Source organism: Caretta caretta, chromosome 15, assembly GCF_965140235.1.
Source record: "Caretta caretta isolate rCarCar2 chromosome 15, rCarCar1.hap1, whole genome shotgun sequence".
NCBI lineage: Eukaryota > Metazoa > Chordata > Testudines > Cheloniidae > Caretta > Caretta caretta.
The window spans coordinates 15,605,645-15,633,448 of record NC_134220.1 but is presented as its reverse complement, the minus strand read 5'-3'; the positions used below and the strand labels follow the sequence as shown (position 1 = coordinate 15,633,448).

At 39.8% G+C, this 27,804-nt stretch overlaps 1 protein-coding gene across 1 annotated transcript in view; it reads right to left on the bottom strand.

The window, feature by feature from the left end:
• Positions 1–5,334: 5,334 nt before the first annotated feature.
• Positions 5,335–27,804, bottom strand: part of PPM1F (protein phosphatase, Mg2+/Mn2+ dependent 1F) — a 42,120-nt gene continuing 19,650 nt past the window's right edge. The window contains exons 3-7 of the mRNA XM_048822292.2: positions 21,710–21,909; positions 20,732–20,920; positions 18,834–18,977; positions 17,132–17,225; positions 5,335–15,816 (exon numbers count right to left, since the gene is read on the bottom strand). Of these exons, the coding sequence (XP_048678249.1) occupies positions 15,419–15,816; positions 17,132–17,225; positions 18,834–18,977; positions 20,732–20,920; positions 21,710–21,909 (1,025 nt within the window). The 3' untranslated portion in view covers positions 5,335–15,418. The remainder of the gene's footprint in view (positions 15,817–17,131; positions 17,226–18,833; positions 18,978–20,731; positions 20,921–21,709; positions 21,910–27,804) is intronic.

Below are 27,804 nucleotides of genomic sequence, written 5' to 3'. Positions count from 1 at the left end.
TGCTTTTTCAGATGTACCCTCTGATCTAATAGCCACTTTCCTTTCTATTATTTCCAGATAAAACAAAAACAATAATAAATAATAATAACAATAAAATAATGTTAAGGCAGCGTTAAGGTTGGGAATACATAATCAATAATTTCAATAAAAGCCAATACAAGGATGCTGTAACTATCCCAAAAGCCAGCATTACAAGAAATCAAAAACACATTAGAGAAATACAGAATTAAGGCACACAAAGTACCTTAACTCTTCCCTGTAGCAACACTATATGTTTATGATGAAAGCATTTGTAAGAGTCTGTGGACCACTACGCCTCAACCTTAATTCCATTTTAACAGTTTGGTGTCTTGGAATTTCCTTAATTTTTAAAAATATCACACCTGAACACTAAACAAGAAACCTAAAGAGAAAGCTACCTTACAATGGCTGCTTTGGTGTGAATTTGGCCCTTAACATTTGCAGTTGACTTATTGGTTTAGAGGGCTGTGTTAGTAAGACTGGCACTATGTGCAGGAAGGCAGTGAGAGCCAAATGCTTTCCCAACACTGCTGCCTCCGTTCTGCCCGTAGCGCTGTTCCAATGGGCAGTAGAGCTGAAGCTGCAATGCCATGGGAATCTTTCCAAACACTGATGCCAGAGCTAGTATGCAGCCAGTGAGCCTTTAAAGAGCAGACACAGTTGGGCCTGTTAATGTACCTATGAAAAACTCTTGACAAGTGTCCAGTCTCCCTTATATCACTGAGTCATTACAACTCATTGCAAAATACCTGTAGAGAAAGGGTGGTGATTGGTTGAATTTCCTCTGTCACAATGGCCACATGTAAAAGTTACCTGAGCCTGGCTAGAACCTGCACAGTCAAAACGATTAGATAAAATCATTAATTTAGCTTAATTACAACCTAATTTCTTCAACTGCAGGTGCTGTGCAAGATTTCAACTAATTTTCATTATATTGAAGTGTCAGCTATTCCATTGGTAAGGTATTTGGGGAAAGAAAAAAAAACTGACACAGGATGCTAAGTTTCCTAAAGAACCCACTTTTCAGTTCATAAAGTAATTAATGATGAATGCTCAGAAAATATATTCTGCACGCAAAGAGTAAGTTTGGGGGACACTAGGCTGTATTTTTGATACAAAACAAAGACTGAATCCCTTTAATTGCAAAATGAAGCTCAGCCTTACCTGCAACCAGCACCTCCGTAATAAAGAAGGGCCTAGTCTAACACTTGCTCACACAGGTACCAGTATCTCTGCAGGACCCAAAAATAGATGAGATATTACTATTAACACTGGACATGCATGTTTACAGGGACAGCACAAAACACCAACAAAAGAATTTTCAGAGAGATATAACCCTTGTACTTCAGGGCTTAAACCAACCTTTAATTAATGGGAATTAGGAAGAAACTTTCCCTGGGACAAGTTATCCCCTTCCTTCGAAATGTAGGGTTTCTTGCTCACTTCTCTGAAGCAACTGGTATTGGCCACTGATGGAAACAGGAGTGGATGGCCCTTTTGGTTTTAAGGCATGACAGAACCTAATTTAAAGATAGTGTCCAAACTGCTAGATCGTGCCTTTCTATGCTTTTTTCTTTTAAATCATGTCAGTGGCAGGCTTACTGCACTCACAAGTATCCCTAGCATAATAAACCACACAGACAGGAAGGTATTAATGTACTATGAAAACATTTCACATTTTAAGCTTCGAGAGACAAGGCAAAAAAACATGAATGCAACATTGGCTGTTTCTTTGTTAATAGTGCCAGCGGGCACAACCAAAAACCTTTTTCGGAACTCTTTTGCCAAAAGGTAACAGAGAGCCCTCTAGAGGCAGGAAACATAAACAGACCCTCTCATAAACCTAAAGGAAAGGAACACACAGATGCCTGCAGCCTCTGTCTCTCCTGCATATCAGAGGCCTTGTTCCTCAGGATACGAATGGCTGCCATTGACTTCTGCAAGGCCCCTGGAAACTACTGATTTATTCCATTGCCTTCAGCCTTTTGATTTTAATGATGATTGTTCTTCAGCTGCAGTTAGGAACACAGAAGTAATTAAGTCAAGAAAACCAGGCATTAAGAATAAACTTCACCTAAACAGCCCAGTCAACATTGCTATTAAATGATTTCCTTGGCATTTTTTCTTTAGTCCCTCCCGCCAGGTAAAATCCTAGCCCTATTGAAGTCAAAGGGAGTTTTGCCATTCATAGCCAGGATTCAGGAGCCTAAGTCATTGATGCTTGTAAAGTGTTTTGAAATCTTTGAAAATAAGTGCATTTTACTCTGAGCCAGCATTTGTGTTGTTACTTCACTAAAAAGATTGCTAGAGAGAAAGAGGGCAGATATTAAAAATCTGACTCCATTAAGTGGGAAGTAGAAACTCAGAACTTTTGCCTATTGCTTTAAAAAAAAATCATATTGAATACTGGAAAGTGACAGGAGTGTAGGTTACCTTATGTAACAGTTTCCTGGAGGTATCTGCTATGCTGCCCAGAGCGTGATTTGGAAAGTACATCCCTTTACATGACAGTAGAATCTATTTCAGGATCAGGAAAATAGAATCTCAAACTTCTTACCCAAATATTGTAGCTAATCTGCTCCATTACAAACAGTGGAGTTAGAATAATTTCTTTCTGGATTATTCCGAATGAAAGACTCTCCTCAAGGGGAAAAATGTACCATAAGTGCTTGTATTACATGACCAAGTTGATGTTTTCCCAGACTTATTCAGAACATTTATAAGAGCTCTCTCTCATTTGATGTTTAAATAGCTGCTGCTCCATTTTAAACATTCTCCCCATTCTAACTGATAATTAAACTCTCTCCCATCTCCTCAGCGCACTGGCTTATTAGAACAGTGGTTTTCAACCTGTGGTTTGTGGACCTCTGGAGGTCCACAGACTATGTCTAAGACTTCCAAAGGAGTCTGCACCTCCATTTGAAATTTTGTAGCGGTCCACAAATGAAAAAAGGTTGAAAACCACTGCTTCAAGGGAATGCCTACATTGCAGCTGGGAGAGTGCCTCCCAGCCTGGACAGATGGACTTGTGCTCGTGGGGCTTAAGCTACTGCGTGAAAACTAGTGTGGATGGAACAACTTGAGCTGGTCGGGTGGGCTTGAGAGCATTAGCTGCAGCTCAAGCTGCAACATCCACACTATTTTTAGTGCACTAACTTGAGCCCTGCAGTTCAAGTCTGTCTACTGGGCTGGGAGGCAGGCTCTTGGCTGCGGTATAATGTCCCTAAGCAGGAAAACAAACATCTTACATGTGACAAGGTATAATACTATCCACTAGCCCATTACCCTGGTCAACTTTTGTTTGGTTTGCTGGAGCTAGTCAGCAGGGGTACCCACATCCAGCTACACCTACTTAATGTATGTTAGATCAAAACCCACCGTATTCTCTAGTACTTTATTTTGAACATTGCTTCTTGCTTGAGTGCCCCAGCAGTACACAGCTGTAGCTGATTAGCTCTGCCATTGCCCTGTATCAGAGGGAAGAGGTCAGCTGAAGACACTTGGCCAAGAAGAGCTATGGAAAGGGATGCTCATGGGGAAATTTGGGCACTCTAATAGATGACTTGAGAACAGATGCTGCTGATTCACTCTGCATAGGTGCAAAGCAACAAACTCTGGAAAAGCTGAAGCCAGATACCAGTGAGGAGGACCAATACAATGACAGGATGGAACTTCAGTACCAAGATGCAATCCTGCTCTCCTTGAAGTCAGTATCCGATTGCAGTGGCAATGGACTCAAGTCCTTACGGAGGAGATTGGCCCTTTGGACACCCATTGCCAGGGAGCAATGGGAATGCGCAGGACATATAAAGTGAATGCAAGTTGTACATGGATTCTTTACTAAGAGCAATCCCTTCTGCAGCCGTCAACGAACTGCCGCTGCTCTAGATTATGGATTTACTTGGACCCTGTGAAAGCAGGATCAGTCAGTTCTCTAAGACCACAGGTAAAGGCTCAGTGGATCACAAACTAGAGAATCTCTGCCTTAGGAAATTAGGCAATCTAGGTCTGGGTATTCGCCAGTTTTCTAAGGGTTAATGCCAATGTATCCCCATCCCTCTAGATACTGCTAAGCCATCCCCCGCCAAGGCTGTCTTACTTCTAGCTCAACAATACTTCTGAAGAGCGATTACTTTGCTTTTAGAATGCGCCAAGCTGTACAAAGTGACAGCCATTTTCAAATAGTTACCCATTGCTCTGGCACTGCAGAACATTAGTCACTGGGCCAACTCAATCCTGGGTGTAGTTTGTGTTGCTAAGTCCAGGGTATAGAGAAGCAAAGGAAACACATAATGAGCCAATGAATTAGAATAGAATGCCATATATCTGAAGACAAAGTTTGACTGTTTGGTTTTAGAGTACCCTCAGTAATAAAACATTTTAAAAATGCACTATATTAAATTATTGGATTTTTTTTTTAATAACCATGTTCATTGTAAGAGATTTTCAAAACCACTATTCTCGAGTCAAAGGGTTGCTTGTTATATTTTTGAAGGCAGCTTTATGGTGGTCTTCACAATCGTGTCCTTTCATTCACAGGTGGTGGAACTGAGGGGGCTATCACCCCGCAATGGGAATATTGGGGGCAGATACATGTTTCACCTCTGCAAGGTATTTTGGGGGCAGAAGAGTGGGACCTGGCTATCTTTCCGTGCCTGTATGTATCAGGATGCGGGGGAAGAAGGATGTGGAAATGAGAGAAGGATCCAAAAGGACACAAGATCAGGCTGGTTGCCAGAGAGTAGGTAGGACTCCCTGGTCCAGTCCAGACCAGGCTTCCAGCCACTGCGAGTTCCAGCAGAGATGTTTGGCCCAGGAAGAGGCAGGAACACATGCACCAGCTAAAGGGGTGTGGGGGACAGGACAGGGTGCATCCATGCACAGGCACAAGTAGCTGAGGGGAGGTGGAGGACCACAGGGCACCAGCTTCCACTGCCATAGGAACAGCAGCAGCAACTGTTGGGATGCCTTTTCCCAGCCTGGAGTCAGCTGTGCGCCCCTCCATCTCATCTCAGTATTTCCCCCTTACTTCTGCTCCTATCCTATGCCCCCATTAAAGGAAGTTTTCGTTCTCCCCCTCCACCTCCCATTTTCACCTTCAAACCTGTTCTTTCCTTCTAGGTAGTGCGAGGGTTCTTTCCTTCCAGAGCTCCAGCAATCTTTTCCAGTAGAAAGCCTACTGAAAAATTCTGACAAGACGAAGCTGTATTTGCCAGCCTGAAATGGAAAAACATGATCTTGGAAGTTAGTCATATGGCCCAAGTGTTTTTAAGCCACTTCTGTGATTAAAATGAAGAAACGAATAACAGAGTCTTTGGATCCTTGCAATTTATTAACACTTCAAAACACGTCCTACAGTAAGGGAATCTCTTGCCCCTACTCCCTTTGCTACTCAATCACTGTTCTGAAACAATTTAAATTCCTTGCAATAAGCAAATAGATACTTCAGGCACTATGTGAATACAAAAGTGACAATATAAAAACAATTAAACCACATGCAATACACGTAAATATATAAGGAAATGTAGCATCATAACAACACACACAAGCACTGTTAGAACAATTCACATAAGTGAATATACAATATGCATAGCATGTTTAATAACAGGTTTACAGCTCATGTACAAGTAATCAGTCAGCCTAAATAGGAAAGAAAAAGTCTTAAAATACTGGATAACTGCTTAAGCCACAGCTTACAAAACCTGCTGTATCTCAGCCTCTCTGCAACTGCAGAGTAACAGTCAAAATAAATAAGTGAGGACTATGTTTAAATGACACAACTAACAGATCCCTTATTTCTAATAATCGGTCCTTCTTGTTTTCACCCAAGGTTCATTAGCCAAAATGCTAAGAGGAGGTTGCCAGAATAAAGCAATAGTTGTGTACTCAAAAACTATTTTAATACTGATCATAATTATGTGCATTTTTAATCAATACAAGTAGTTACAAAAGTCTAACATTACTGCTAGATGTCTGATACTGTGTTTACATTATATTATGTACCTAACACTGGAGAAATGTCTTGGTGAGAAGTTTGAAGTATACGTATTAGATTGTCTTTCTCTTTTGTTCACTTGGGGTGGGGAGCAAAAGGAGAACCGAAGAGGCAAATAATTCTCCTTTCAAACCAGCGTAAAATGGCTGGAAACAAGTGTGATTCCTCTACAGGCAGGGTGATAGCAAGGTGTGTCCCAGACGAGGATAGAAGTTAAGCAATATAAACCCTCATACTACAGGCATAAGAAGCTCTAACTGCCTGGATTTTAGATGAAGCATCCCCTATTGGCAGGTTATGGCATAATAGGAGATTACGGTCTTCCTCTGAAGCATCTGGTATTGGCAAAATGTCAGTTATAGCCAATCAATGGGTCATCTAGTCCTGCGTACTCTGTATGGCATTTCCTATGTTCCCAATGCCAAAGGCTCATTTGCAGCATCGGACCACAGATCTGTATTTTTATAGTGGAATTAAGTCAGACTGGACAAAATTATACAGGGCATCTGCACTGAGCCAATTCAGGTGGAGTTTATTGTCTAGAGTTACACACAAACTTTGATGCTGGTTCCAAAAGAAGACCATTCTTCCTTTCTAGATGAGGAATGGCAAGGGAGAAGTGGGAAGAAAAGGAAAAATGAGGCGGGGATAAGAGGCAGACTTAGATCTCTAGAACTAAAAGGTAAAAATAGATGCATTGTTTATACTAAAAGAAAAGGAGTACTTGTGGCACCTTAGAGTCTAACAAGTACTCCTTTTCTTTTTGTGAATACAGACTAACACGGCTGCTACTCTGAAACCCATTGTTTATACTAGTATAACATTTCCTCCCATCACAGAGAATCTCTAGCAAATAAGAATGACATTTTATATACTATATTGCTCAAACCCTAGAGCAAACAGCATCATTAATAAATAGCTTAGCAATAACTAGAATCACATTAGACAAAAAGAACAATATGCAGAGGCAACTACAGAAATGGATTGCATTGGGGATCCCTCTCAGAAGCCCTTAAGATTCCTCTTGTTTTCTAGCTGTGTCTCCCTTATCCTTGAAGTCCTAAAGGACACCATCCTTTTGACCAAGGAATGGATAATACTCCCTTCACAACTGGCAAAAGTCACACCTTAACTAGGTCACTGCTGAATGACACAAACCCCTAGGAGCTGAGTGCATTACTTCCCATATCTTGCTAGGCCTTGGAGATCAATCCACCAGGGGAGGAGATACTAGGGTCTTCAGTATGACAATACAGAGCAGTGTCACTAGGCTGGCCAAATACATGAGTTATCACCAAAAAAAAGCCACTACTAGTGATATTAAAGTGTTGTTGAGATTTGGTGCAATATGGCTCGTTACTTGTGAAAGCAGAAAGCTCTGGTAAATCATGTTTTAACTAGGGGAAATCTGCAGAAACAGATCCCCAGTCCTCAGCAAGTTAAATAGATGTCTGATTTCTTCATGCTAAAAAGTACATATCAGCAACAAGACACGAACCCCTGGGTGTAGGAAACTTGTCAATAAAATAAAGCAGACAAAATGCATTAGCTTAGAACAGTGATTTCCTTAACTAAGATATATTCAAACAGCACACTGCCAACTTTCTTCTAGCTTGGATTTTTTGTATTCCATTGTTTGTATTCCAAGAAGCTTGAAAACATTTTTTCTCTCTATTGATTTTGTCCTCCTTTATTGGAGGAACGTTGCATTTTGCAAAATTTCCTATGCTGCCAACACAGCTGTCTTTTGTTGCTGGTGCACAGGAAAGTAAACAATCTCAGCAGGAATGTGCACAGCTTGGAAAACCCACACAAAACTAGAACTGCAGAACAACTTAGGATGCTCACATGGGTTTCCTCTTTTCAGAGGGTCTCATGAAAACGGGGACTTTAAAATTGAACCAGAATTCAAGCTTATAGCGTGGATGGGACTAACCTAGTCTTGTCCATACTACAAGTTCTAACCCTTTTGGTAGAAATGGGGTTCTGGGTTTTGTAGCATAGACCTTCCAATGGTAGCATTCTGCAAACCAAATGGGTGCTTCAGCGCAGTAGTTTTCACCCTTCTCCAGAACAGGACTCCGTTACAACAGACATTTTTGGAACCACCTCCTCCACTAAACCAGAAAGAAAGCGGTGGGAGGTCACAACCGCCCTTCCTGTTCATAACCCAAACTAGAAAAGATATATACATAATAGATACATGGGGAAAACCACCAATTATTCAAGACAGTTTAGATGATTTTGCATTAATTTTCCAAACATTAATTTTTGGATGAGATAAAGCCTGGGAAATTTCAACCCAAAAGAAATTAGTCCAAAAGTTATGAAGAACTGCAAAGAGGCTGTTAATTCTGTGCTAGTATTTTGCCTAGCACAGTGTGGCTAGGATATTGCACTAGAGCCTAAAGGCACCTGTAAGTCAGAACGGAAGTTTTAATCCAAATGTAACTAACAGCTATCTATATATCTAAAAACCACCTGCAGTCTTCAAGTGTTAGATTAACAAGGATCAGAAAAATTCGTTAAGGCTGATTTTTCCCCCACACATCCCCAGAAACATTTGCTTTTACTCAAATACAACACGTGGCAATACATAACAGTGATCCATTAATCTTTCAGCAATTGTAGAACACCCATCACTGTGGCATCTAAGTGCTAAGAATGGAGTAGCAACATTGACTCCAATTTTCCTAGCTTTTGTCTGTTAAGTTAGACCTTGAATTTTCTTTTAACATAGCTTTTTTAATCTTAGGAAGTTTCAACTGAAACAATCTTTCAATATATACCCTTCATAGACTTGTATGTGATTTAAGCAATTCTCTGGTGACATCTTAGGAGCCAAGACCTATTGTCCAATACATATTTAAAAAACACCTGTATTTCCTTGGTGGTCTTTAATAGCATCTCTGTTTGGAAAGCTCCTTTTAGGATTTGTGGGAGGTGGCTGCTACGTTTCAGCTCAAAACTATTCTTTTACTAAAATATCAAGTGAAAGCGCAGATTTCTAATGGAAAGCGCAGCAGACCTATATCCAGAACCCAGAAAGCAAGCACTTCTCAAACAGAGGATGAAAAAAAACCCCCACAACTTTCTTCTGGCAGTTTTAGTGTCTTTTTACCATACAATGCTAATAGCCCTGGGAATGCTTTTTTTTTTTTTTAAAGCAATATATCATCTGATCTGAATTCAAGTAAGTGTCTATTAAATGCTATTAAAGTCATCACTATGATTAACACTATTCAACTGCCAACTCTGCTGAAACAACTCCACGCCAATTACTCATCCTAGCAGATCCAACCCGCAATATCAATTCATTAACACACTTCATGGCATTTACTTACAGCAGCAACTGTGTGGTAGCCAATAACCTGTGTACACAGAACTGTATATCTCAGCCTAGTTCCCTTGCATGCAATATGTTTAGAATTCCATTTATCAGCATGAACCTCTAAGGACACAACAATACTGAGCAAGGTCACAGAAATCACCTAGGATGCTTTACTTTGACCCCATTCCTGACCCCACACCTCACTATTATAAGACAAGGTTATCACTCTAGTTCTGCCATTTTAAAAGTGTTTTTAATTTCTTCCAGCACTTGGTATTTCTCCATAAGAAATTGACATTTGTAGCTCTATTTTCCAGCCCACTTCCTTTTTAAAATAGGCACTAATAACACTTAAACGTGTTCCTGTCTTGCATGCTCTCTTTCATTCCTCTGTCACTGTTAGAGGGTAAATTTTACTTAATTCCCCCTCCCGCACTGTTCTAAAAATTGCTCTGTCTCTAGATCTCTCTCTAGCTCTCAAAGGTTCTACAAAAAACATGTCAAACAGACATTAACAGGTTGTGACAGGAGTCCTTTTCCCTTGAACAACTCTCCTTGTTTACAACCAGGAGTTATGAATTTTTGGTCCTTTTGTTTACGTTAGACCCAGAACATTTGTTTTATTAATTTATTTTACATTTCTTTCAAGGACTAAAGAATAAAAGTAAAAAGGATTAGAACTGAGCTGTTCAAGCACAAGGGAGTCTTGTACCATATCTAAGCATCATGAAAAAAGCAGGTTTTCATCCCACAGAAGATGAGGCTTTTAAGTGTCTGTTGCATTGTTTTTAAAAGACTACATTTTAGTGCTTGGTTACTCTGAGCTACTTCTTAAAAAGGGACACAATCCAACTTGAAATCTATTCAGATGAAAAGTAGTTTCAGGTACTACATCTGCCCTGAGTCCCTCAGCCAATTTTTGTGGTTTCACATCACTTTCCCCTCCTTTACTATTGCTATGTAAAAGTCCCCAAAATAAGGGAAATCTGACTGACTACACAGAGGAAACAGTAAAACTGACTATATATAAATTGCTGTTTATATGCAGAAACAAACAGACTGACAAAATAAAGACTATATTCTTCCCGCTGCCCCCGTCTTGCTCAGGTTATAGTAACCTTAACACAAGAATGTCAAAAAAATAAATTTCAGGCAGAAATGTGATTTTTAATTTGATGGTGCCCCTTTGAACTCTGTTACCAGTATCTAAAGTGTGTCATGTCCAGTACTTCTCTGGATCAGACGATTATACTAGTTTTCTAGTACACTCACGGATGATAGACCCATTTCTATTTCAAGAGCATGTTTAGTCCCTGGCAAGCTGAACTTAAATTCTACAGAAAGATTCCGGGATTCTGCAGCCATTTGTTGAGGCAGACTAGGAATTCTGCAATAGTTTCATTTAAAGGGAGTTTAAATATGAAAATTAATAGTACAACAGGGAGAGTAACTCCCTGTGTTTAAATCTGATGCTGTTCCCACATGTTCAACATGCCAATTTCTTTTACATCAATGATGTACAACTGCATCTTAGACATTGTCACGGGTGAAGCTGCAGGTTTTGACAGCTGGGTAGTTTGGGGTTGTGGGATAATCAAAGCTTTTAGCTAAATCATTTAACTATTTTGCAGTTGATCATTTTATGTTGACATTTAAAGGTCTATCATTAGGTTTCAGCATTACCAACCCAGTTACATGAATAAGGAATGTCACATTTCTCAGATCATTTCAGGCTTTCTGTCGTCTCTGGAAGAAGCCAGTGTCAAGGTCTGCATTCAGAGTTTCAAAGAAAAGCATAAAGTTAAGGGCTGGGTTTTTAATTTTGTTTTAATTAAAAGCTTACTTTCTTAAGCACAATTCTGCACTCTAGGAATTCACAGGGCCCTACCTATAACTCAAACCTATGGGTCTAAAACTGAGAAATTGTCTGGAATCATGAACAGTTTTATGTGCTAAGCTCAACAAGAGAGCCCAAGACATGTCCTTGCTGTTAGCTACAAAGGCAACTTAGCCTGCCCCCCCTGCCTCCCAAAAATAAAAATATATGCATTTTTAAAAGCGTTCACACACTTGAGACTATTCCCAGATAATAGCAAACCTTGGTTAAGCTGCGCCATACCAATAATTTAAGGAGGTGGCGGTGGGAAACAAATATGAAGAGAATGGTAAGTGCAAAGAAAACCAGGAAATTTTGAAGAGAAAACTTGTAAAAAGATCAAGCATTTGAATGTATGGAAATAAAGTTAAGATCAAATGACCTTAACTCCCTATCCCATTGCCCAGAGAACAACCAGAATTATATGATAACTGTAATCAGTCAATAATACACAGGATCAAAAAGAAAAAGAAGACTTATACAGTGAATGAAGGTCTGTGTCTTTTTCATGGCCATAGACAGGTCTCAGGAAAAGTAGAACTTTTTAAATGTAGATGAATAAGCAAAGGAACTCATTCCTCATGATCCATAAGGGGTACATATGCTACCAATCATGTAAGTGTCATATACAGCACGAGGATACGTACATATACAAAGCCTCCTAAATCAAGATAAAATGTGCCACTTATACAGAGGGAGCAAAGGATAGGTTTAAAGCTTCCTGTGTTTCCAATATTTTTTATGCATGTCACTCAAAGAGACACTCTTCCCACCTTCCTTTTTAAATTCCTGATATTTACTAAATGCTACAGGTTGAAGTTTTTCTTTTATAAAAATTCATTTATCAAATTTTGATCAAGGACAACTATTGATGCAGAAGTAGTTTCAGAGGTAAGTACTGTGTACAACAGGTTGCACCTTTAATGACAACAGTGTGTCAGTCATAACGTACTTGTCTACGTACATAAAATCTGCTAACTTTTTAGCCTGGTTGGTTCTGCTTAGATCTGTAGGAGCTGCTGACCTTTGAAAGCCTGTAGGAGCCTCTGTGAAGCTTAGAGGGTGACATTCTGGCCCCACTGAAGTCAATTAGAGTTTTGTCATCGGCTTCAGCAGGACCAGGATTTCATCCAGAAATTCTCCATCAGTCCATGAAGATTCAAAAAAATCCACAGCAAATAACTCCAAATCAAAGTATCCGTATTTCCCACTAACTATGGATTCTGCTAGTCTAAGCCATTCATTGGTTTCTGCTTTAAGTTGAAGTCTCATTTTAGCTCCCATATCTGAAAAATATCATGTCTTAGCCACTTGATAGTTGGCTAAGATATTCTCACCTGGCAAGGAGCCTCGGTCAGAAGTTTCAGGTGGATTTGTTTAATTTTGGCAGCATTACCGGGCAGACGATTATAACAGAAAGGTAGGTACAAAGGGCTTGGCTTTTAAAGTGTGCCTGCTTCCCTCCATATCTTTGAAATGCTGTCAGAGTTCTGAAACAAAAACAGCAACTTCATGAATCTTCCAAATCTTACACCACCTCCATAAGCTATCCTGGTTTTGACAAAAGTAACAGTGAACCTGAGAGGTCCATAAGACACAGATAGAATGCTCAATTTCTGAATATGGGGACTTGTCTCCTCAAGATGCCAAAATGCACTAGGTCACCAAAACCCCAGCAAACAAACCTAAGATGAAGTTTCTGGGTTGCATCATTATAGAGGTAGGATATGACAAAGATTCACTGAATTATTCTTATAATCAGGGAAGTCTCCAAATTTGAACAGCCAGATTTGGCACAAAAAATTCCCTCTCACCTTCCACCTTACCTACCTCACTTGCAGTAAGAGAAAGCTTCTCCCAAGCATTTTAGAAGGGTAGCAAATTTTCTCTTTATAATAGAAAAATGGTTACAACCTTGACTATGGAGAGGCTACCGCCTTTCCATAATACATTAACAGAGCCACTGTCAGAGTTACTAGGTGGTGGAATATTCCCCCACCCCTCACTCATGGAGTTACTATGTTGAATTGTACGATCTTTTGGGGGTAACCTGACAAATAAATCACTTGGATAATTGAATTATCTTACGTTAGCTGATAGCTTATCATAGCACGAGCACAATCAGTGCTGCTCTGCCTCCTCACCCCACCTCATTATTTTAAGGCTGCTATCTGATCAAGCTAAGACAAATCTCAATTTTCCATAGACGTTTACTCCCCTTAAAACATTTCCGATTTAAAATATTCAGGGCATTTTAACCAACAGGACTGCTGTATGAAAACAGTATGCCTAAGTCAAAAGTGATGTTACATTCTCACCACCTGATGGGCTGCTTTTCCTGTTCAGATACAAAAGTTAGGAAATAAATTTGCAACATAGCTCTCAGATCCTGCTCATACAGAAAGTTTCCCGGTGATGGGAACAGTGACAGAATCAGACTAGAGGCTCCAGCAGCACTGACTGTGACTGTCATGTGTCTGCTATCTGCTAAGCAATGCAATTATATATGCACGCATACTGCGTGCTTGCACCCATGCATATGATATACACGTCACATAGTTCTCTGGTATAATCTCAACTTCTCACCGCCTCAGAAAGTTACTGTATCAAAATATATATACAATCATCAATGCAGTATTGCCAACATCCAGCAACTGTGAGTCAGGCCCAACTTTTTTTTTTTTTTTTAAACACACATACTTGGGGTTCTTTTTATTGAAAATCTGCACAGTGATATTGGTGCACATAGGGTTTGCCCTCTACAAAACTGAGGGTTAGAATTTTTTTGAAAATGAAATTGAAGATTCTCAGGTAAATAACCTGAGGCCAGCTAGCTGGGGCCTTTAAGCAAACACCAAACATCAGGAGTCTCACAAACACCACAGAGTTTGGCAACACTGAAAAACAAAAATGTTCTTGGAACACAGTTCCTGCTCAATCATTCACAAAAAAATGAAAGAGCTGTAAGTGCATTAAAATATTTATATTAATGAAATAAACTAAATTTTAAAAACAGAACTAGAACATGGTCACCTGAATTTGATAGAAAACTAACCTTTCCCATCCTTTTCTGAAACATTTAAGGCACTTGAAGGTGGCCAGTTTTTAAAGCCAGACAACAAAAGTGTACATTTTTAAAATCCTATTTAAATAATAAAAAAAAAAAAATCCAGTAACACTGCAAAAAAAGTTCCCACAACCATAACGTTCAGTAAATACTCAAAAACTTTATGAAAAGAAAAAAATAAAATACTTCACTTTGTTTATAGCAAACCATAAAAAACGATGTGGCAAGTACAGGGCCTATTGAACTGGCAGAGCATAAACACACAATTTCTATGGACCCCTTACAAACACAGTCAGCAAGTGTCCTCTCTTTTCAGGTTACCAAATAGCTAATAAAGTGTGTTTGTGTCACAGAAATAACTCACCCTTACTCTTAAGTTATTCTTTCCATATCAGTCAATTAAATTAATTACCAGACCATGCCAGAGAGTAATTAACCACAGATTGCTTCTTCTGTTTAGGATATTCCTAGTTTCCCTCCTTAAGTGTTCCGTTGTATTTTCCCCATAATTATGAAAAGTCAAATGGTTCTTTAAAAGGATGAGGTTTCTATTATATCACCGTCTTTCACAATGTTGTCTTTGGTACAAAATGATGAAGTTGAGAGGTCTCTGAGGGTATAACACGAAAAGCACAAGATCCCGTTCCTGGACGCCTGATCCTCTAGAATACTGAACCTGTTCATGGAGATAGTGTGCAGTAACAAGCTTCGATTTGATGATGGCTTCTCTCCCCCACACACACTAAATAGGTAACATTACAATTAAACTATCTGCATGTTAGCTTTCTTTTTTAAGCACTATTTTGAATTAAAGCAGAACCCAAATAAGCATAATACAAATAAGTATTCTCCTCCATTAGCTTATACATTCCTTACCACCTCCAGGACAGAGGGACATGAACTGGCAACCTGGCAAACACTTTAAAACTATGTCCAGGGAAGAAGTAGCTGCACAAGTCTTCCAGCCTGCTCAGCTGTTTCAGGGGAAGAGGGGACAATGGATATAGTAAGATGAGCTCTGACATTTTTCTTTGTGGAATTTTGGTCACCTTATTCCTGACGTTTTACCCAACCTACTAGCAGCTTCTTTAATGGAAAGAAAAATTTCTTTAGTGGAACATATGAGAGTTAAGATTTTATCGTTGTGTGGCTGTCGCTCTGATTGTTCATCTCAGAGCTGAAAAAGTTAAAGGGTGAATCCTCTGCACCCTCATCAGCACTGAGGCTTTTAGGGTCTCCCAAGCAGTCTGCCAAGATGTCTGGGGGGTTCCTTAAGAAGACCACCAAGACAGTGATGTTGTCACTGGATCCATTTTCCTTTGCTGCAGCCACCAGTCTCTCTGCTGCCTTGAGACCATCTCCTTTGTTTTGCTTTAAGTGATCTAGGACCAGATCCACCACGTCATATGGTCTGATGGCATCAAAGAATCCATCGCAGGCCAGGAGCAAGTAATCTTCAGAACCTGTCAGCTCAAATGAATTGCCATCTGCATTTCCAGAGATAAAGGGCTTCTGATATAGATCACCTAACAAGAAAAGATACAAATCTGATTGCTTTAATATGAACCATTGCCTCCTCAACCACCATTTCAATGATTCTCCAGCGTTGCAATGCTTTCTTTTAGGGCCAGATCATACCCCAGAGATCCATGCACAGCTCTCTCAATGCCCCATGAAGGAGATGGATGGAGGCTACAGAGCCAATGGAGAAGGCCTTCGACTCCTAACAATCCCCTGTGATTCATATGGATTTAAGGGCATCTACTGTGTTTTGGGGATGGTACCATGGCTCATTATACCCCTCCTCTAGAGCAGAATGATATGAGGAGCTCACCAAGGAAAACATCAAATTTTCCTCCCTCAGGAAATGCTGGGATGCTTTGGGTTTTGTTTGTTTGTTTGTTTTGGGGGGGGGGGAGGGCAAGGGAAAAGTGTGCATCTTGTGAAACCCTTGGAACACCAGGGAGGAAGCTTATTTTCATTAGTGATAATGACATGAGAGGAATAAGAACATCCCCTTGCACGCAGTATAGTGCCCAAATACTCAATTCAACAGTTCCACCTGTACACATTCATTTCAACACAAGTGATACAAGCTTACCACTTCTCAATTAAAGAAAAAAAAGAAGATACTGTATAAATGTATGATAACTTGCTTCAGTTCAGCCATTACAATTCTTCATTCACTGCTGTTGCCTAGGGTCTTTTCTAATTTTACTTTAAGTGGCAAGCATCCAAGAAAGTTCTTTCCACGGCATTTGGGAATATTATCATTTAAATGCAAATGGTCCACTGCCAATGTTTATGTTAGCTATTTGCAGTTTGAAGGATGACACAACAATTTGACTTTTGAAACACAGCGAAGAGAACAACTTGTAGATACTAAAATGGATAAATAAACTCTAAGGTCAAAAGCTTGTCTCTTTATTTAACAGAAGTTGATCCAATAAGATATTAACTCACCTACCTTATATGGAGATATTCAGACATCTATCAGATCAGAAGCCAATATTTGCTCTAGTGTCATGTACAATATACTCCGCAAGCTTGTTGGGCTTTCAGTTGCAACAGGATAGGTTATTAGAGGTGTTTCAAAGAAGGAATTGAACTAATTTTATTTTTTCCTTCAAAAACTGTTAAGGGTTGTGCTGACCAAGCAATTTAATACTCCATTATTCAAGCAATTACAATAATAGAAGCAATTTACTCTTCAGCCCAAGCTGGGCAAACACTATAATCTCTTTATTAATAAATGGTTGTTTACTTATTCAGCCCCAGGATTTTTTAGATTATGTGTTTAAGAATAATTCAATTTTGACTAATTTAGATGGCGTTACTTACCTATTGCCCTGGAAACAGCAAGGGTTCCATTGACCCGCCAGCAGTCCATGTAGGTCACACAGCCACCTAGGGCTTCTATACGCATTCTCTCATCCTAGAAGAAAGAAGCACATCAACTCTTTATACTAAGAGCATATCCTATATCTTACTAAATTCACTGCTATCCAGTGTTGCAGAGAAAAATCTTAAATCCCTTCAACTTGTATACTTATAGTAGGATGCAAACAGCTTTATATTATCAAAGAAATGGGAATCAATAGTGTTCAGAGAAAAAATATGCTTAATAAAAAAAAATCAGTCTTATTGCAATGTTAAGTTGAATATACATGAATAAGACGACATCTTCCCTATGACTGCATCATTGCTTGCTCGTGAAACTAAAGGGAAGAATCCCTATCTAAGTCATTTCTATAGGAACAAACTGGCAATATCCCCATCACTGTGCAAATATTTAAGATTGTGAATGGAAGTAGGAAGAAAAGGATAATTGTAAGGCTACGGTTTTTAGATGTAGAAATAAAAACTGTATTTAGAGGCAAATTTCATTTTTATTAATATAATCCATACTCCTCAAGCCCTACAAAAACTTTAATATTCATACTATAAAGGAGAAGGTTCATGCAATGCCACCTCTAAAAACTTGCTACTGTCTTTTCAGATTGTACATAAGTCAGTTGAGTTATCTTTGACCTATTTTAATAAAAAGAAATGTAAGATTAATTAAGCCTGTTATGATACTAGACTATTATTGCCGCTTGGATGATGCTATTATGTAAGCCAGGTCTGAAATTAAAACATTAATTTACTAACTCAATGGTAACTTAAAAAAAAAAATCAGTTAATTTTGTTAATAAAAGGCTTGCAGTTGTAGATTTTTCATGGTTGCCCTGTATGCAAAGTTCCATAGTACTACAGTATTCACAAGGTTCTTTTTATTTTTTTTAAGGGGATTCCCAACTGAGAGTACAGATCAAATCTGTTCTTCAGCACAATCCTTTTTTCCTTTGGAAAAACATGCACTGAGAACACACACCTAGACAGAAGAAAGGCAAGACTGACACAACATAATTATGCTCCGTAACCGTCCAACTTAAAAGGGATGAAATCACCGAAAAGTGGCTCCATCTAGTCCTGCTAGAGACTTTAAATTTAATAGATGTAATTCATGACCACTTATCAAAAACTGCCAACAGACTGTATCCTCATCCATTGCAAGGATGAGATCGGCCACCAATACCATCAGCTCATCTTAATTAATTAGCCTCTTACAGTTTGTATGGCAACTTCCACCGTCTCTGTATGTATGTATTTATATCTTCTTACTAGATGTTCCATTCTATGCATCCGACGAAGTGGGCTGTAGCCCACGAAAGCTTATGCTCTAATAAATTTGTTAGTCTCTAAGGTACCACAAGTACTCCTGGTCTTTTTGCGGATACAGACTAACACGGCTGCTACTCTGAAACCTATCAGCTCAGTTTGTCATTCTAGTTATAGACTTGCATATGTGCCAGACTCCAGGAAATCTAGAGATTCCAAATAGTTCCAAAGCTACTTAGAGACTTTTTTTATAACCTGTCTACAAAGAGACCAGTTCAATGTCAGTTGGTAGTTGGCCAGGTCTTCATTTAAAGAGATTCAGTGAGCCAAAAGTAAATTAATTACAGCCATTAGAGGAGAGAGCCAAAGAAAACAGGCTTACTTCTCTTTCAGGTTTGTGAGGTTCCATCAGGGTCACAGCTTTTCCCTGCTGCACCAACATTACCTGGGAGTCTCCAACCCAGGCTATGTGTAACCTGTTCCCTACAATTAAGGCAGATACACCTGTTGTACCACTCCGCAGCCTCTACAAAGGAAAACAGAGCAGTGCAAGTTAAACTGCAGTTTAACATCATAACATTGTAAATTAGGGTTAAGGCTACATTTATGTAATGGAGGTCATGGAAGTCATGGAATCTGTGACTTCCAGAGACCTCCGTGACAGTCTCTGCTTCAGCCCCAGGGGCTGCAGGATTCTGGAGCTGGAGCTGGCAGCCAGCAGGGTCTTGGCAGGGTTCCAGCAACAGGTGGCCCCCTGCAAGGTCCCACTGACACATGACGGACTCCTAGAGGGGGCCCTCGTCCGGGTTCCGGTGATGGGTGACCGCCTTGAGTGGTGAGGGGGGTGCCTCAGGAGAGAGGCTGGGTGTCCCATTTTTTCTTTGGGAAATATGGTCACCCCGCTGCGCTCAACTGCCGTGGGCAGGGGGAACTGGCCCCATAGCTCCTATCCACCACGGTGGCAGGGGAAACCATGGAGCTGCAGCAGCAAATGTCACCGACAGGTCACAGCTTCCTTGAATTTTTGTTTATTGCCCGTGACCTGTCGGTGACTTTTACTAAAAATAACCATGACAAAAAACTTAGCCTTAATTAGGGTTAATTAAAGCTTGTTAACTGTGCAGTAATTTAGATCTTTGTGACTGGCAATCCACTGAATAAAAGGTACAAACATAAGAGAAAACACAGGTTTAGAGGAAACCCTATTCTAGCTTTCAAGTGTCTGACACTGCTATAGTTATGCTCTTCCCCTCTTCTTCACTAACTCCAACATTAGCTTCAAAGGGCCCAGAACCATTTGTTTACTTGGGTTTTTCTGAAAAGCAGAGGAATCAGTTTGATTTTAACTTCAGCAGGAAGAACCTTTCAGTACTGAACGTGACTTTTCTTCCCCATACAAACAGATGTAGCCACCCTATCTCTGCCTTCCTAGTGGCAGTGAAAAATATTCTCAAGGTAAGCATTTCTCCACTGCTATATTACAGTCCATTATAAAAAGCCATCCTTGTTACACTTTGAATGGTCAAGTTTCAATGCTGCTGCTATAAAGATGGAAGAGTATCCTTCATTTGACGTTTACCACCTTCAGTTCCCTTACAATACTTTGAACTCAAGAACCTAGTTTAACTCATTTTTAAAATTTCTCATCCTCCAGTTATCTTGCCATACACCAACTTCACTCTCCCAAATATGGGGAAAGGAGGAAGAGAAAGGTCAGTGATGGTGCTAGTGGAACCAGCCTTAAGAAAATAAATAGAAAGATTTTCTTTGCCTTTCCTGTATTAAATTATGCAGATACAATTGAGGCTAGTCTTTTTTTTTTTCCCCCCCTTCTTCTTCTCTCCAGGGAAGCAACTCTTTGTTGCCTGTATATTCCCTGAGATTGAGGATCCTGAAATAGCATTAACTCCTCACTTCAAAGTTTCCATCTCCCTGAACTTGCAGGCACTGGTTCTGATGAGAAGGGAAAATTTAATGTGACCAGTGAAATATTTTCCACTTAGGATACTTGGCAAACGAATTAGAATGAATTCAAAGTCTAACTGTAGGAGAACAAAAATTTCTGCATAACACCATTCCTGTTTACTGTTACCCAAGCAATTTCCCAACTGCTTAACTATAATGGAATCTGGCTCTATGTTAGGGTTGCCAATTTTGATTGGATGTATTCCTGGAGGTTTCATCACATGACAATCTTTAATTAAATATAAGATTAACCTTTAATTCCTGGAGACTTCAGGACAGTCCTGGAGGGTTGGCAACCCTACTCTACACACTCACCTCTCTTTCAGCTTTGAAAAGGAACATTTCATCAGTTTGCTGGAAAGAGCCTTTCAAGGCCTCAGTTGGGTTCTTAAGAATCTCCTTGTGTAATGCAACATTTACATGCAAATGAGTCGCTGCATAATTGGCGGCATCTACTCCACCATGGCCATCAAATACAGCAAAGTATACTCGATCAACATCATCCTTTTGGCAGGAGGGAGATACAAAGAGTTCAGAAATAAAAGTCAATTACCAGATTTTATGCAAGCATTTCAGTGAGAGAATATGCACACATATGTATGAGAGAGTGCAAGCATGTACATGGATACAATACTATGCAAATACACTGAGAGCCACAAACACCATGATCTTCCCTGGGAAAGGAAAGTAAGGTGACATGATCTAGCAAACTGATTTGGAGAGTAGGAATTAGGATACCTGTATTCTACTCTGAGCTTTCCCACTAACTGTGTGTAACCTCGGGTAATTTGCATCAGTTTACCAATGTGTAAAATAGATAGAATATGAATCTCATGGGGGTATGTGTTATTTTTCTTTGCTCCTTGTTGATCACTGACCAGATTCCTGAAAAGGAATAGGAATTGAAAAGGCAGATTGGAAGGTTGTGTGGTTCCATTATATATTTAGTAAGCATCCCTGAATCCTCAACCAAAATGCTATTTTTCACCTTTACATCATCAATTCTCTCACAAAATATAGCAACACCCCGCGCCCCCAAAGTGAGTTATTTTCCCACTCTCACCCTTGTGGTGGGAGCATATCAATGTCACAAAAAAATGTTATATAGCTAACCGAAACACACAAATCCAGTAGGTCTCTGCTCCACTACAGACCTGATAAAAGGACTGCTGTCAGAAAATCCTTTGTAGCACCTCCCAAAAGTGCTCACTCTGTGATACTAGGACATGAGTGTGTTTCAAGGGGTGTTTGAATGAATGCTAGAACTGACCTCTCCTGGCCACAGAGACTTACCGACAAGCCAAAGAGCTGATTGAATTCTGGGAGAGAAACATGTCTGTCCTCCATTTTCCGGCGGACGTTGCGGATGGCATGGCTGGAAATCAGCAGGAAGCACTTCAGTGACTTCAGGGATGGCAGTTGCTTCTGCCATTCACAGCAAATGTCTCGCAGCTTATTAAAGAAACAGCGCTGCAAAGAGCCTCCATCCAGCACTGATGGCAGAGAGACAGTAGGTGACTTAGTTGTATGTTTGGGAAAAGGAGAAGGAAAACAAATGATGATATTCAAACCCAATCTCCTCTCTCCTACTTACCCCCTCACTTGTCTTTTGTCTTTTCCTACAAGTTTTCTTCCCTAGGACTAATGCATTCTCTCAATATATTCTGCCTGTACTAGTCTCTGGCTTGGAGCCAGAGTTCTGTCCCTCCCTTTAATCCACTGGTTTTAGACATATGAGCGCCTATGGATACACAGAATACTCCCTCCGAAAATCACTCCACTGGGACACTATGAAAAAAGGAGCAACAAATATATATCATTATGCTTGGCCCACACACTTCTGAGTCAAACCCCTCTTGAGAATCACAGGCAAAAAGTTCTGACCCAACAGTAGAGTATTATGGACAACAGGTCTTTCAGTCACCAGTTTATTAAATAGTTATTACCTCTGAAGTTCATCATGCTATCAAATGGCTGACAGTTCTCCAGGGCAATAGACTGCTTAAGGTCACAATGAGGATCCAAGGTCAGTTTAGTAAATTAGACATAAATGATCCAGTACTGGGAATTGTGAGTGCAATGTATTGTGCATACTGGCAGAAATGTATCCGTTTATAAAGAAAATTAGATGCAGATCAGAAAACTCTAAAGACTGTGCACAGGGCTTTTGTTGTCTTGACACAAGTCACAAATATTAGTCTGGGTTAGACCTAGGTTAAGTGCAGTTGAATTATATTCACTGAAAACAATGGATACACAGAATGTATCACGTGACGGATCAACTAGGTAATAACCCAGCACTATCAGACTGCAGAAATGTTTAAACTGTTGTCTTCTTCAATCATTTTCACACAGAGAGTGAACTATCGAACGTTAAAAGCATGAGGGACAGAAGACCATCTCTGCCACACTACTGCTTTGCCATTACAGAGCAGAATCACAACACGACAGAGAGCAACAGGAAAAGTACTAGCCAGACACTCAAATCCTTTCCTGGACTCATCTCAAATTTCATTAATCCCAGCATTCAGTCTGGTGAGCAATAAACTGTGATATTTGTGATCATTTCTAGCTTAGCAATGCAGGGTCTCTCAGGTAGGCTGCAATTTTAAGTTTGCTGTCCAAGTAAAATCTCTCACCCACTGCTAAATCAACTTGCTTAAAGGGCGAGCAGAACTAAAGCAATTAACTATCACAGATCTTTCTACTTTACAGCACTGAAATTCTTTACTGGGTAAACTACCTTTTCAATTTCTATACTATAGCAACTCTTGCTAGCACTAAGAATGTCTCAGCATTAACTCCAGTTTCTCAAGCACATTCTCTCATCCACAGTACTGGATGTCCAGTTTCAGATACTTTCTTGCACCTGGTGAATGAAGAGCTTTGGTTTAATGCACCAAATATTGGCAAGTGGTCAGTCTGTGATATAATCACTTTTGATTTACTTATTTTTAGAAATTTTAAATAGGCAAGATATTTAATTCTGAGAAGTGCACTCATCACACATGCAGCTATTTTTAAATTGAGAAGATCAATATAGATGCTGGTCTACATATGCTGGTTAATATAGTCTAAATATGCATACCATTACACAGCATAATGCCTGTGAGGCAGATTTCCTTAACCAAGCATTTAAATAGTATAGTGATATTGTGTCACTAACCCAAGTTTTTAAAATTAGTTTGAAGTCTATTTTCATGAAAGATCAATGGTATTCTGGTCTATAATGGCAAGTCTCTCATCTCAAGACAAAAATTTCTCTTTTTAAAAAGATTAAAACATATCCTAGCAAATCAACAAAGTTATTTATTATTTGTATTATAATAGTACTTATAGGAATCAGTGAGGAGCGAGGCCCCATTGTGCTAGGCACTGTATAAACAGAGTGAAAGATGGCTCCTGCCCTACAGTTAAGGCAAGACAAGTGGGTTTAATAAGCAACTGAAAAGTAGGGAAAGGGAAACCATAAAAAACAAACAAACAAACAAACAAAAAAGCCACATACATAGTTCAGATATGTGCATAGCTGGATGGTTTCAAATGCTATACTCCCCTCCCCACCCCCATACTCTAGCATAGTTGCTTGCAACCTTTTTGCTTTCCGTCCATATTCTTTCCACAACTCCTATTTCTCTTTCCTTTTGTATCTGGTCTCATTTCTCTTTTCTGTGATTTTTGTTCTGGTTTTGCTTTATATTTTTCCATTCTTGTTTTTATTCTTTACGTAAGTTTTAAGCAGTTTGTGAACTCCATGCCATGGTAAGCGGACACCATTTTTTTAAAAATGATTTACAAGCTAAATTTTGAGTAAAAAGTTACCTGGAAACCAATGTTTGGAAAAGATTATATGCTGACATTAAGGATAGTTTTTCATAACTTTTCTACTTAAATGAAAAGGTTATGCTAATAAATAATTTAGGATATACATTTTTGTTCATGGAACATATTTTGTTGGAGAGTATATACAAGAGGAAGATAAAATGTAATGCTAAAAAAAATCCCTATGTTGAGGAAAAACAGTAATACGGTGATAAGGAGACATGACAAAAATAGTGTAGAGAGCAGAAGTTATGTTAATTGAAGCTTGCACATGTGTATTGCACAGGTTACAGAAGATACAATGCTCAATGTTGACTGGAAGAAAGGCAATGAATAGGTCATGTGGAAAGGTATTAAAAAACAAAACAAAAAAAAACAAGCGAACAAGGGACCTAGTAGGAGAATGCTGGACCAGACACTGAGAAGACCACCATGAAGTGGCTAGGAGCAACCCAGAACCCTGGAACTCAGTAATTCGGGCCCCCAGCTGTTCCATCTTACCTACTTATCTGTCAAACTATAAATAAATGATTGTCTGAAAATTTATAAACAAAAAGGCAAAACTGATTAAGTCTAAACTGAGTGGACTTGTGTCTCCATTTCCTACCTTACACCACACTGCTCAGACTACTGGAATTTTTGCAAGGTCATCTTCAAAAAGGTATGTTTTGTTGGTTTGCCCTTCCGGTTTTGGAATGTATTTTAGTGCCATAAGAATGATCCTTGTTTAAAACATTTAAGCTTGCTTTTCTAGACTACGTAGGGCCACACTGACATAGATCTCTGGTTCCCACGCAGTGACATGCACTGCACTGGTGAAATCACATTGGCTACAGAACTCTAACCTCCAAACACCCTACCCCCAAAAGAAAGAAATCCACATCTAGAATCCAATCAAGGGGATACAAATATTGAGCCAAACTTTCACCTTGAGTACCCAGGGCACAAATTGCATCTCCTTAACCCTGTGTGACAGTTGCTTTGGAAAGCAGATTATCCTGGAGGATGGTAATCAGCAGTATCATGACCACACTGCCGTGAGGATTCTAACCAGTGAAGGCAGCTTTAAATTCCAGCCAGGCTCTATATGAACCTCTCTGACAGAGGCTGCCTGGGAAGAGTGCTGGTCCCATCTCTTAGCGACTGGTTCTACCTACTTTGGGAACTGCAGCAGTCAACTCTGCTCCCCTCCCCGCAAAAAACAGGAAGCATTGGAAGTTTACACCACCATGTCCCCCTCTAGGCAAACTTCTGTTGGCACAGTCAGAATACAAAGGATTAAATCCAATGAATCAGATAGCAGCAGCAGTCTATATACAGCGAGTGAATACTTATGATTACTAGTGCTTTGTCCATCATGGGCTATTTTGCCATCCTTACTCATATCGAGTATTCTAAAAGTAGTTCTATTTAAATCAGTGGGACTGCTCTCAGAGAAAGCTATTACTCAAGTGAGTAAGGATGGCAGACACTAGGCCTATGAGACTGAAAATTTATGAAAGGGTTATGAGGCATCCACAATGTCATCTAGGGTATTGTGGGAATGAACAAGCCAGTTTCATAAAGAAATGCTTGCAGCTCTTGAGAGATCATCACAATTCTAAAAAAGAAAAGGAGGACTTGTGGCACCTTAGAGACTAACCAATTTATTTGAGCATAAGCTTTCGTGAGCTACAGCTCATCCAATGAAGTGAGCTGTAGCTCACGAAAGCTTATGCTCAAATTGGTTAGTCTCTAAGGTGCCACAAGTCCTCCTTTTCTTTTTGCGAATACAGACTAACATGGCTGTTACTCTGAAACCATCACAATTCTAAGTAGCTCAGCTTTCCATAAGGGCCTGCAGTTTTCAAGTATCCCAGGAGATGGAGCCAATTTACTATCAGCTCAATTCTGAGAAAGCAAACTGGGTTGGCATATGAATGAAAAAATGTTTCCTGAATCTGTGGGACTAAAGAGCTGCCAAATGTCTTGAGAAGACTGTGTTTAAAAACAAATTTTGTTTATATTTCCTGCACTTCCCTTCCAACATTCTCTATTAAAGTCTACCACCACATAATTTTTCTATGCTCTGGAGGAGGAGAGCTAGTACTCGCTATTTAGGCCTTGGCCAATTTGATTGAAACCAGCTATTTCCATATAAAGAGGGGGCGTGATAACAGTCTACAAACACATGAAGGCTGTACACATCAAGGAGGGAGAGAAAATATTTAGGATGCTGTAAAGGATACAGCCAAGAGTTATGGGATGAAATTAAGAAAGAAAATTTAAACTGAATATTGGAAAAGATTTCTCGACAATGAAACCTAATGGCCAGTGGATTAGTCTTGCAAGGTAAGAAGTGGAAGCCCCATCCTGCAGGGCTTTTAAAAACAGATTGGAGAACGTGTGTAACAGGAAATAACGTTTCATTGTCTGTGATGGTCTAGATTACCCAAGAGATTATTTCCATTTCTAGCTTCTGATTCCTGCAGCATCCGATCCTCACTCCAGCTCCAAATCAAATGGTAAAAGGAGGTTTGGTAATGCTTAAAGTTAAACATTCTAGTGAATAAATGCGATGGAACTGGTTGTTACACGGTGCTCAGTGAGCAACTGTCTGTTCCCTACCCAACGTCAGCTGGTTGTGAGGGAATGAAGGCACCAGGTAGAAGGTCCAACAGTGCTCCACCCATCATCACGTAGTCCATACAGTAATGATGATCTTATAGACGATTAGGGTTGGAAGAGACCTCAGGAGGTCATCTAGTCCAACCCCCTGCTCAAAGCAGGACCAACCTCAACTAAATCATCCCAGTCAGGGCTTTGTCAAGCCAGGCCTTAAAAACCCCTGAGGATGGAGATTCCACCACCTCTCTAGGTAACCCATTCCAGTGCTTCACCACCCTCCTAGTGAAACAGTGTTTCCTAATATCCAGCCTAGATCTTCCCCATTGCAACTTGAGACCATTGCTCCTTGTTGTGTCGTCTGCCACCACTGAGAACAGCTGAGCTCCATCCCCGTTGGAACCCCCCGCCCCTTCAGGTAGTTGTTTCACCAAATGTAAGGGCCTGGGGTTTTGACACTTGCAGGCTCAAGCGTGACCATAGGTGCTGTCATCTTGACCCTGCGTGTGGGCAGAGATGCTCAAAGATTTAAATGGGTTGTACTTGTTTAATGTACTTGATGTTTAATGTAGCTGCGTAGTAGAGACCCCACTGATTCCAATGTGGACTGAAAAGGCACATTAATGGACTACCATTAGCTAATCATTGAAAAGGTTACTCATGTAAAGAAACAAACGTACTTCAAAATTACAAAAGGTTAACTCCTCAAGAAAGACTGACAATCAACTCTTCACAGAAGTCTCTCCATTTAGCAACAAAAGAGCTAGAGTGCAGTTACTCCTTCCAATGTGACTCAACTCTGATTTTCAGGAAGTAGGTAGCTTAGCAGTTTCTGAAAAATCACGCCTCTTTATTGGACACCCCAAATCACTAATCAGTTTTGAAAGTCTTGATCCAGGTCTCGACTCTATGCTTGCACCTTGACCACAAAGTCATCCTTCATCCCACATTCTGTGAGAGTG